At 36.8% G+C, this 12,939-nt stretch overlaps 1 protein-coding gene across 1 annotated transcript in view; it reads right to left on the bottom strand.

Moving 5' to 3' along the window:
- Positions 1–2,361: 2,361 nt before the first annotated feature.
- FGF10 (fibroblast growth factor 10) overlaps positions 2,362–12,939 on the bottom strand; it is an 83,564-nt gene continuing 72,986 nt past the window's right edge. Inside the window, exons 2-3 of the mRNA XM_045998830.1 lie at positions 8,905–9,008; positions 2,362–5,287 (exon numbers count right to left, since the gene is read on the bottom strand). Of these exons, the coding sequence (XP_045854786.1) occupies positions 5,090–5,287; positions 8,905–9,008 (302 nt within the window). The 3' untranslated portion in view covers positions 2,362–5,089. The remainder of the gene's footprint in view (positions 5,288–8,904; positions 9,009–12,939) is intronic.

Here is a 12,939-nt window from a genome sequence, read left to right as displayed (position 1 = left end):
CAGTCTTTTTTTGATTTATAATACCTATGAAACACTGATTTTAATTTACTCCTCCTTGAAAGACCTGGGAATATTTGCATTGTCAGCAGCTTAAATTGAGCACAGAAATGATAACTAATTTAGAAAATTGTAAGATTATTTAGTCATTTACGATGTGTATAAGGTAATTAAAAACAAACTTTAGGGGGGTTAAGACCTCACTGTAGTTGGTTATTCTACAGCTGGGGTCACTGCCTAAGTTGTATGAAGGCATATGTTCAATTTACAGTTGTAATGAGGAACATGGGACGTTTTGATTCTTCATTTGCTGTGCTCATCTCTAGAGGATGCAATTGCCTATATTAAAAAATGAACATAGGCTCTTTTGTAGAGGATAATAAAAATGTGTAAGATAATACATGCCACATGCATATATGGTTGACATATGGCTTTTCTCTTTGAGTATAGAATTGTTGCCCTTAGCTGATATCATGGAGCAGCCACATGGAAATATTCATTATGAGCCACTTAGGAATGAAACCAATTCCTTTGATCTCATTAGTTTGATCATGATTATTTCACTTTAACTAAGACATGGTGTTTGTAAAGGTGTTTTCACTAGGTTATTCACTTGCAGGGGTATTTTGTGTTTTATTCTAATCAGGAAAAGACAGAAATGCATGTTATGAAGTTTTCTTTTGTCACATAGTGAATGAATACAAGACATAAAACAGGTTTTTTTCCTTCATTTTTATTGTAGATTAAAAAAATGAATGGCATTTGAGTTGCAGATTTTTTCTACATGTTGATTAACTTGAAAATACTGGTACATACTTTTGAGGTAAAAAAATACTTTTGATGTCATTATGGTAGAGGTTGATATATAGTAGGATTACCTTTTGATTTAGTGAAAAATTGCATTCATCTCAATTATTATTCTTTAAAGTTTGCAGAATTATAGTGATCGTGACTATATTCAGGGCCCTTCTCTTGGCTTCAAAACAAAACAAAACAAATGTAATCTTTCTCATAAAAAAAACACATAAAAGAAAAACATCTTGAAATGTCTCCAATTTGAACAAATTATGTGAAGGCCAATTAGAATTAGTGAAAAATATAAGATTAAACGATACATGTTCTGGAAAATGGTATATGTTTTTGTCATTGGTCTCATTTAAACAGGTGTAACTAAGAGCCTTTTTTTGTTTTTGCCTCTGTCCAGCACTGCCCTTCCCTTGGTACCCTGTTCTTCATTTCTTCCAATTGTGTGGGCTGCCAAAACCTGCACCTTGCAGCTCCCTGATCACATGACCCAAACCTGGCCAATCCTGACGTCCCTATGCTTTGTCAGACTATTTGCTGTGGAGGTTGGGGTGCTATCCAGTCCTGGCCAATAATAGTCATACCTAGGATGTTTCCATTTGGGGATCTTGAGAAAAAAGGGTTTTGGGTTTTAAGAGTTGGAAAAATGTAAATTGGTGGCAACCAGTAGCCTAGCAAATAAAGCTAGTCAGAGGTAAGAGGAAATGAGTGCAGAGTTTAGTCGCTTCGTGTCCTGGTTCTGATGGAATTCAGACCTGCCCATTTCTTTCCAGTATCCTTCCAAAATGCTCCTCTTTTTTTCTTAACTGCTTTGGTTAAGTTGCAAAAGTCCTGTCAAGTGAAATAGACAAGAATTCTTAATCAACATGGTATTTGTTTGTATTATATGGGTTACTTCTAAAGCAATAGGTATTGTAAGTATTTCATGGTTTCCTACAGGTATTTTTATTTAGACAAAGTTTGGACCAGCTAGAACCTTCACTGATAAGGACAAGGTAATTTTTTTTTTCTGCATGATCATAAATCCTGAATTAGCAACATCCAAATTATTGGAATTGTGCAGCATTAATGCTGATCAATTTAGATAGTGTCCATAACCTTGCTTGTGCTCTGGACCCAGTTTGCATGACTATATACTTTTCTCTCTCTACTTTTTCAATCAAATTCATTGGCCTACTCTCTCCCCTTGAAATCAGAGTTTGCAGCCTCCTGGCTTTCCTCCAAAAGTCTTTCATTGTTTCACAAGCCATCCTTGTTTTCAATTCATCCTTCTTTATCCATTGTGTAAACTAGGTGGACCTGAATACTTAGGAAAAATCTAAAGCATTTGGTTGTTATTAGAGTAAGGATAGCTGACTCACACATGTAAAACATTAAAGAAAACTCACAAATGTTTGAATGATTTTTTTCTTTTGTTGTTGTTTGGGACTGTGGGGCATTTCACCACATCCTGCCACGCACAGAACACTTGAGTTTCTCTTTTTGTTAGCAGGTAGAGTTCGGTATAGGCTAATAAAACAAACCAAGACAATATTTTTATTTTCTTTTCCCAGCATTTTTATTGATTTATTTAAATGTAACATACTATACACCGTTCAGCCTTTTGGGAGGTAGGAGGAGGGAGGGGTTCTGTATCTTTATGAGGCATCTCCTCAGAACCAACACTCAGATGGACACACATTTGTGGCTGACACACCTTGACATCGTGGCCAGGGACCACACTTCCCACAGAGGTTGAGCTCCCAAAATCATGATGATTTTTTTTTTTAAACATACAATATTCAGGGCTGGAAGTGCTTTTTCTTCAGTAGCACAAACCAGCTGCAGAGGGGACCAGAATTCTACCTCAATATCAAGCAAAGATGCCATTTTTAAATGCAGGAGAATCTCCTGTCTCCTTACCAAACTGTTTCTGTCCTTCTCTCTCTCTCTCTCTCTGTGTGTGTGTGTGTGTGTGTGTGGTGTTGGGGTAGGGGGGATGAGGGAGATGTTTTCTATTTTTGGCTTCTGTACACTTTGATATATTTTGCTAGAAGCTGTTTTAGTGTTTGGAGTCTGATAATGATGTCTGTTTACACATAGTCTCCTTGGTAATCTAAGTGGCTGTGTGAAATACGAATCCAGTTTGTGCCCTGTTTGCTGTTCGTGCAGTCATCTAATCCTGTATTTGTCTTACCAAACGTTTAATTTTGGTTTTGGGTGGTCTGTGTTCATGTGTCAGGTGCAATTATTATTTTAGAATAAAAGAGCAAAGATAATCTAGTTCTGATAGCAATACATTACATTATAGGTCTCAGACTCAGTTACCAATTATGTTTTCACATACAGATTCCAACCACAAAAATTAAACATTTTTAGAATCTGATTTGTTAAGAAGCAAGTTGGAAGCCAAGTGCCATGAAATGCAACTTTAGCCATAAGCCCAAAACTCTCTGCCTCAAATGCATACCTTTTGAAATCCCAACTTTTTTAAGGAATGAAAAAAGTAAGACCTTTTATGGGATGACTTTATGGTAAGTTTCTTAATAAAACTAATTCTTAAATTACAGATTAACTGGAAGTGCTGGTTAAGCATTGACACAATTAAGTTATAAGAGAGGATCACAAACACCAGCCTTTCTAGAGGTTAAACTTTAGTAAAAAGACACATGTACTGAGTCTTTCCCTTGTACCAAAATACTGTGTCCAAACAATAAAAATAAACAGACCTTTTCAAAACAAGAAATATGAAGATAAAACTGCAGCATCAATATAATCTTATAGTTATCACTTAAAGTATTTAAAACAAATAGTATTTTTCTACACTTTAAAAAAATCACTACAGACACTGCAAATAAGACTTATGTATTTATTTACTGGAATACAGTGTGATGATGACTGGTATACTCCTATGTATTGTTTTCTATACCTGCTCTAACAAAATGAATTTTGATATGATTACATGATGGAGTCTTCCAAAGCTCTTTAAATTGACAAGAAATAAGTTTTATTTGGTTTTGTAAAGACTAGATCATACAGCTTGAACAGGTTTTAGTATATGGTTACACATATACCAGGATATAGTTGCTCAGTTTAAGCCCCTGGGAGAGTTACACTTCAAATTCCTTGATAATTCCTTTGGGAGAGATGCACTACGTGGGACTTATAAAGGGATCTTATATATGCAGACAGCCTCTTCATCACTAACCACCATGACACATGGCAAAAAAATCGTTGGTAAATAATGAGGCTGGGCTACTAAAATTTATTTATAACAATTTTCCTTCTTTTAGTATATTTTTAGAGCCCCATTGGTGTATTGAAAGAGAAGACTTTGGCCTTCTGGTCTATTTCTTATGAAAGGAAGCCTTAGGAGTGATAGATGTTTTTAAACGATGGCAGATATCTCTCATCAAGCCGTGCCACGACACTGTCATATTTATTGTTGATGGTTCTTATTGCAGAAGTGATATTAAGTTAACTCATAGCACATGGGACTCTCACCCTGCTTCCCTATCTCCTCTCCTATTCTTGAAGTGTTTGCCAAGTTTTAAAAACACTTTGTCATGAACATGCATGTGGTGTGCTGAAGAAAAAGAAAAGGTAAATCAGAGGGCAACTGCTGAGGATACTCTTTAAAACCCCAAAAGATATTTAACATCCTATTAAATAAATAACTTAGAACGAAATAGAAAGGGATGAAGGCAGAGTGCACAAGCATATCATACTATTTGTTTTGTTAGAACAGTTTTACACTAACATGTTTACATTTTTAAAATCTTATCCAACTCTTCCATGATGCCATGCCCAAAGTGCCTTTGGTTGTGCATATGACGTGACCCAAGTGCTTTCCAGTAAATGCTTGCGTGTCTGACTGCTCATTGAATCGTTAGGCTTGCATGAGCAATGAAAGTCTTTGATATGAGTTCGTATTCCATAAATAACTTTCCCGAAGATCATTCAACAGATTGTTCCATGTCCTTTCAGTTCTATCTCAGAGGTTAAAAAACAAGAACAGAAACAAAACTTCACCAAAAACCCAGCCGACATACAATGTTGTTCGCTTAGGAGTAACTTCCATCCCATTTACTCTGCCTATTATCTCGGTTATAAGGCATGACACAGAACTAATTAAAAGAACATCATATGTCAGCAGTGAGTACAAAACCTTCAAAGACTTCCTTTCTTTCAAGCGAGGAGACATCGGCAATGTATCTCTGCCTTTTGAGCTACTGTCTTCATGAAGAATACCAACTAGTCCTGGCAAAAGAACCTTTGGTTCTGCTGCATCCACAAACATTGCCTTCCTCTATGAGTGTACCACCATTGGAAGAAAATGAGCTGAGGTGTTTTTCCTTCGTGTTTTCTGTCCTCTCCTAGGAGCTCCTTTTCCGTTCAATGCCACATACATTTGCCTCCCATTGTGCTGCCAGTTAAAGGATGCATACGTATTGTATCCATTTTCCTCTATCCTCTCCTTCAGCTTACAGTCATTGTTAAATTCTTTCTGCAAGGGAAAAATAAAATCTTTTATTCCTGTGATGACGATACTTACTTCCATTTGACACACACCATCCAGAGAACTCCAATTCAAGAGTTTTGTTTGCTGTTGCCATTTGTACATTGGTTATGTATTTAATGCACCACGTCGACAATAGAAGAGTAAAACTCACAACCGCAGAACAGAGTCTGTGTTTGAAGGCTCATGATTCATTTTAATTGATCATCATAACCAATTGTTAGGGCCCTTTTAAAACATGACATGCCTTAAGTGCCTAGAATGATTGTTAAGAAGCAAATGTTCCTCTAACACTATTTGTGATGAGTCAATGACAAAGAATAGTCTTATAATCCTTTTTTTTCCCCCAAGTAATGACCATGGGTCTCATGGGAAAAACAGAATTACAGAAAAAACTTGGGTTTATCAGGTTTGCAAACTTTACCTATAAATCCATAATAAACACACCCATCTAGACAGGAAAGCAGACCTTATAGCAAAATCATAATCATTCGAGATAACCAAGAGACCAGGGAGGGGTGGGGGTATGTCTTCCTATTTTACAAATACTAGATTTCTCTATTTTGTAGATAATACGTAATTTTCCATAACTTGGAATTTTAATAGATTTACTGTTTAGATCTAGAATTGAAAACTAGGACATGGATTCCTCATTTTGTGAATTACCATATCAAAGAAATTACAAACATGGTGACTATCACTACCTTCATTGTATAAACCTGAGACTTTGATCCTGGGAAATTCCACTCTATAGCCATAGTCCTTTGGCTTTGTTTCAAGTGGCCATGTGTTTTTAAGGGGATCTTTGGGACAAGAATTCTTGTTTCCTTCATTCCATAAATCTAGTATCTCACTCTGAATTACTGATGAAGAGTAACCACTAATCTCAAAACTTTGCCTTTAGAAATGTCCTTCTTCTCCTATATCCACACTAAAGCAGATAAGAAGCTAAGGAATAGGGGCTTTTGCTCTTCTGGTTCTACGTTTCCCAATCTAAAGCAAAGGTATTGTAGGGATCTTTAAGTTGGCCTCTCCTGGGCAGTTCAAATAGTTTTTCTCACCTTGGGATTTAATTTTTTTTTTTAACTAAATTCTCAGTTCCTAAATATGTGTATTTTTAAGTGTCCGGGTTTCTATGAACTAGATCATCATTTTGAACATTATCAGAACCATCACAAACATAGTTTGTCTAAAACTATATGGCTTAGAAACAGAGATGATTTTTTATGTGAATAATTATATTCATTCTAATAAAAGGGATGCAGTTTAGAGACTGGGAGAATTGGGGTTATTTGAAATGATTTTATATTTGCAAAAGAGCTGTGTACAGAAAAGTAGCAGTAGATACTTATTTTTCCATCCCCAAAATAAATTCATAGAGAAATTAAGATTTGTTTATTTGAAAGAGAAAGCAAGAGTGTGTGTGCGGGAGTCTCAAGAAGATTCCCACTGAGTGTGGAGCCTGATGCTGGGCTCGAACTCAGTACCCTGAGACTGTGACCAGACTTGAAGCCAGGAGTCATTTGCTCAGTGGACTGAACCATGCAGGTGCCCCTAGAACAATGTCTCAAAGTGAGGTACACCTGTAGCAGACTCCTAATCTCAGTTGTTTTTAAAATATTTACTCCTTAGCTCAAATTTATCAGAATCTCTGGAGGAGGGACCTAGGGATCTACATGTTTACAGCATTTAGGCCAATCATCAGTATGAAAGTCAAAAGAAAAGGTCTTGGGGGTCTGCTCTGGATGGATCTGAGTGCTGAGGGTATAGTGTGGGACAAGGCAGCCCCTGTCCAATTTAAGCACACAATATATTGGAGGAAGACTGTCAACAATAAACACATTCATGAGAGAATTTCTGATAAATCTCATTGCAGATAATTGCATGCGGGGGTGCTCTGATAGAAAGCAATGGGTATCTACTTTAGATACAGAAATGGGATGAAACAACTCATACATCTTAGTTCAGTAGGAAGTGTAGGCACAGTATGTGAATTGTGTTGGGATAGAAGAAAAAGGGTATTAAGTATTTTTATGACACTGTTCATTTAAGAATTCTCCATTTCTCTCTGATGTTACCTTTTTAAAGAGGTATACTTTATCAGCTGAAAGTTATTTCAGTCTTTTATTGCAATTAAAATTGTTTACCTTTTTTTTCTCTCAATCTAAATTCGTGTGATCTGGCTTTACTGTAAAGCTTTAGTTTTGACTTAGTGTTTTAGTATCTCTGCAAAGAGTATAAACCTGGTCCTTCCCCAGTGATTCTTATAATAGTTAGATTAAGGAGGGGCTCAGTCATGTTCATTCAAGAAAATAAATAATAAATGCCTCAAAAGTGATTATGCTGTGAACCCCTAAATGGTACCACTTTTTAAAATGGCCCATTACTCTTCTAGGCTCAGGAGCAGAACTGCACATAATGGAAAAAATCTTAAATTCCTTTAACCACCTCCTTTGCCCTGCCATGAAAAAGGCAGTTACCCTAGAGAAAGGGACTGGCCCACAGTGTGTGTGCCTAACTCCCCAGTTATGAATGGACCAAGTGAAATACAAGACTATTCTACAATCAGACCAGTGGTCCTTAAGTTGGGTTATCAATGTGTTGCATCAGGAACACCTGGAACCTTGTTAGTAATGCAAATTCTGGGGCGCCTGGGTGGCTCAGTGGGTTAAGCCTCTGCCTTCAGCTCAGGTCATGATCTCAGGGTCCTGGGATCAAGCCCTGCATGGGGCTCTGCTCAGCGGGGAGCCTGCTTCCCCCTCTCTCTCTCTGTCTGCCCGCCTGGTTCTCTGCTTACTTGTGATTTCTGTCTGTCAAATAAATAAATAAAATCTTAAAAAAAAAAAAAAGAAATGCAAATTCTTAGATCTTGGGACAGCTTTAATATATCAAAAAATCTAGAAGTGTGTTTTAGTCTTCCCAGTGATCGAGTTTGGGAGCTACTGGCTCTGGGTAGACAGTGCAATTGTTCTTATGCTAATCAACAAAATAGGGTTACTTACACATTTTGAAGTGATATTCCTTAATACTTGCTATGAAATACAGAGGTGTATGTACCCTAATCATGGGCTGGATACCAGCTACATCAGTGAATTAATGACTACTGTCTAGGTAAATAAAATTATGGTGTTGACTGAAGGCACACAAATAGTGAATTTCTTAATCTGTCTCCCCATCTCATGTTTTAGCAAAATACAAAATACCAAACCCCTGTTTTATCTTCAGCTTTAAAACACACACAGTGTATGGTTTCCTACTCAACTTAAGATCTTTGTTTTCAATGATTCTTCTCCAAGTTGTCTGTAGCACCTGTGCCAATCTGACCAGATGCTTCCGTGAGAGTCTGACCCATTAACAGTTCGGAGCATTGACTGACGAATGCCAGCAACAGCCTGTGTGGTAGACTGATGGGTGAACAACACAGGAAATTACAGAGTTGCAAGAGCTGCTTTGCCAGCCCTCGAAACTCTGGTGACCAGCCTGCCGTGGCTCTATTCACTAGCAATAGAATGATAACAAAGCTCTTCAATGTCTGAGGGAAACATTCCAGAACTGTGGTAATGATTTACTGCAGTGGACTTGGAAAACTAAAGCAGAATACTTACTGAGCCATAGAGTTTCCCCTTCTTGTTCATGGCTAAATAGTAGTTGCTGTTAATGGCTTTGACGGCAACAACTCCGATTTCCACTGAAGTTATCTCTAGGATACCTAAAACATACAATTAAAAAAAAAAAGACAAACTTAAGTGGTCACATATATTTAGGTGAAAGAAAAAAATCAGAACTATTGAGTTTTAATTTCTGATAGTTCTAAAATTAGTAGATTTAAAAAACTGGGCGCACCTGGACAGCTCAGTCAGTTAAACAAACCACTCTTGATTTCTACTCAGGTCATGATCTCAGGGTGGTGAGATCGAGCCCTGTTTCAGGCTCTGTACTCAGTAGGGAGTCTGCTTGAGATTCTCTTTCTCTTCTCCCTCTGCCCCTTCCCCCCACAACGAGTTTTTTTTTTTCTCTCTCTCTCTCAAATAAATAAATCTTAGAAAAAAATTTTTAAAATTCAAAATTTGAAAAAAACCCAAATCTCTTTTGGTGTGCCTAAAAACCCAACAACTATATGGAAACAAGTAATAAGTCTTTAAAAGAATTCCCTTATATTTTACTCTGAGCATATAAGGAAAAATATTGTTTTAATTAAAATGCTTCCTTTGCTAACTCTGCATTTTCAACCCCATAAATATTGAAACAACTCTATCTAGCCTAGATTTCACAAAAACTTATCAGAGCACACATCTGTACTATGGTATTAAATTAAATCCATAGCATATGTCAATAATATGTCAGATTTGCCTCAATCTGTAAAAACAGTGGTAAACTATTTCTGCTTTGTAGGACACTTAGATAAACTAAATCTCTTGGCTACATTTAACTGATAAATTCAGTTTTGGAAAATGTGTTGACATTCTGTGATACAGAAAGACTAATCCCAACATCCACATTGTCTTTAAAATAACAAAATCACTGCTCTGGGTTGGGAGAATATCCAGTATCCATCAGCATTTACAAAGGCTTTTTTTTTCCCCCCTAGAAAGAATGGAAAACTGAGGGAATTTGTAACTGATAGACAAGAGAACTTTTTTCCCTAATACACATGTTTTGGTTGGTGTGTCTAAAGGCAATTTTCTCTGAAAGTCTGTAGGTAACTATAGGAAAGCATTCGATATTTTACCATTAAGGTACAAACAAATACATCTGTTTATTTGCATTTTAAAAAATACTTTCTTGGGGGCACCTGGGTGGCTTAGTGGGTTAAAGCCTCTGCCTTCAGCTCAGGTCATGGTCCCAGGGTCCTGAAAATGAAGCCTCGCATCGGGCTCTCTGCTCAGCAGGGAGCCTGCTTCCCCCCACCACACCCCGCCTGCCTCTCTGCCTACTTGTGATCTCTGCCTGTCAAATAAATAAATAAAATAAAAAAAAAAAAACTTTCTTGTAGTTTATTTAATTTTCAAAACAGTCCTCTAAGAAGGCATTGCTCTTCTTAATTACAGATGAAAAACGGGACATGAGATTGTCTAACTCACACATAAGATGTTAAAGTGACAGAGGCCAGGGGTGCCTGGGTGGCTCAGTGGGTTAAAGCATCTGCCTTCGGCTCAGGTCATGATCCCAGGGTCATGGTATTGAGCCCCACATCAGGCTCTCTGCTCAGCAAGGAGCCTGCTCCCCCCCCCCCCCCACTCTCTCTGCCTGCCTCTCTGCCTACCTGTGATCTTTGTCTATCAAATAAACAAATAAAATCTTTTAAAAAAATAAAAAATAAAGTGAAAGAGGCCAGTAATGATGGATCCGACACCTGAGCTTCTAGCTTTCAGACTGTTTTGCCTTCCATGTCTGTTTGCCTCTCTATCACATCTCCCTACTCCTTCCCATTCTCCCAAGGGAATCCTGTTGGAAAACCATCTGACCAAATGACGCATCCAAATAACAATCTTTAATAGGCGCGCCACAGAGGAAAATGTCTAAGTATCAGGGAAGGGAATCTAACATACTTTATGTCACAGAGAGAAGACACAGAGCAAGGCAAGAGGTTGAAATCTTGGGCAAAATATTTAGGCCGGTATTTACTTTGCCTAAGAAAAAAGCACTGTCAGGAAATTGCTAGCTGTTCCCTATGGATGCTTTTGTGACCAAAAATTGTTAGGATGAAAAGATTGAAGGATGGTTTTAGCAAAGATTACAGCAGGATTTTTGAAGGTGACAAAAGGAAGAATGTGATACAAACGTTCCTCAGTCCTTGACCAATCATTTTTGAGAGTGCGCCACACATGATTTATCATGTTTAGTTTGGAAACCCTGGGATTTTTCTGCTTTGCACAGATTGGGAACTCAGTATTCAAAGAATTCATTCATCAATTAACCATTTTCCCACTCTGTAAGCAGTTAAGACTAGTGTGAAAAAGTTCACTATGCTTCAAAATAGAAAGTGGGAAGACCTACATGATTTAAGGTTTTATCAAATTCTGGAAAGAATTTTTTGGGTATGTCAGTAAAGTATAATCTGATAATTTTGTGGTAATGAACAAAGACTGTCTCTATGATAAACATCTGTTAATGTGAAAGTAACTTTCTGAGGGGCTCAAGTGTAGAGGACTTGTCAATTTTTTTAAATAAAGAATCTCTCCAGTGTTCTCTGTTCTCTGGTAAGGATGATCAAATTTGCTTATGAAAGTATTTTTGAAAAAGAGAACCAGAATTTTACTTGATGGTTGTTGAGATAATGACTTAGCATTCTATGTTTGTATATTTTGATGCAAAATTAAATGCCAATTGAATGAAGACCTCCTAGGGGAAAATAAGTGAAAGATATACATATTTCTCTGTGTTTCTTACCATTTTTGTGAATCTATAATTATCTAAAAAGTTATAAAGTATTGTTTAATTACTTGAAGAAACTAACACCTGAAAATTATATCATTAATAGAAGGGAACAAAAATTGTATTTCTCATTCATATAAGTCAGATATTTTCTAAATTTGAAGACATATTCTTGTCGTGAAATTCTGTTACTTACATAAAGTTTTAACCACATCAATTTTCATGTCTCTTGAAAGATGAATACGCCAGGTGGTAATCTAAATCTGTTTGAGAGCTTTTGGACAGTTAAAAAACATAGGAAGACCTATGTGGAGAATGGTACTCTTTTAGGAAATGGGAACATAAAGCCAAGCAAGTTATGACTTTCCTTGAGCAAAATCTATGCTGTATTGGGAGTAAAAGACAAATATGCAGAGAATTATGATGGAACATATTAAGTGATTGTAAGAGCTAAGATAGAAGACATAAGGGGCAAAAATAAATGTAGTTCATCATATTGGCCGGGGCTCCAAGGCAGACTTACTATTTGGAGATGAGACTTGAATTGGGTTTTGAAGGTTGAATAAGAAGCATCAAGGTGAGAAAGGTGGGAAGACATTAAGGTGGGAGGATATTGAGGTGAAACAGTGCGGTATTTTCAGAAAAATCATGTTTGACTTACCAACTAGAGAACAGGGAAAAAGGCAGGAAGTCACAAGAAGTGAGGTTAAGGAGTTATGTAAGACTTAAGGTATCAACCACCTTGTATGGATGCTAAGAATTTTGGCATATAGGAAGTATTTTATCTAAAAATATATAACTTTAAAAAACATACTAGAAAGATCCAATATTTGGCAAATTTATTTAAGTAAATAATAGCCAACTATAATGTTTATTTTCAATTATATTTGAAATCCCAAATAATAAAGTTTGATTATCAACATTACAAGTGATGTGGCATAAATCAGCTCCTGTTAATGGCACATTCTACGTTAAGAATGCATCATCACCATAGTAATGGGGAGGATTTTGCAAACTGATGAAATGCAAATGGAAATAACCTAGAAGTCACAATTTTCACATAAATCATTTTTTCTTTTAGCTTGCCAAGGCATGAGTTATGTTTTGATGAATCATTGGGTAGTTAATCTGAGGAGGGCCATTCACAAGTTTCTTTCCCAGTTTATGCTTCTCATCATTCTCCAGAAGAGAAGTATCTGACCCATTTTCTCCCTGGCAGTCATGCTGGACCAAGACTACTTCTCTCTTTAGGCTATTAGAATAAA

The sequence above is a fragment of the Meles meles genome, chromosome 3, assembly GCF_922984935.1.
Source record: "Meles meles chromosome 3, mMelMel3.1 paternal haplotype, whole genome shotgun sequence".
Lineage (NCBI taxonomy): Eukaryota > Metazoa > Chordata > Mammalia > Carnivora > Mustelidae > Meles > Meles meles.
This window is presented reverse-complemented; position numbering and strand designations above follow the sequence as displayed.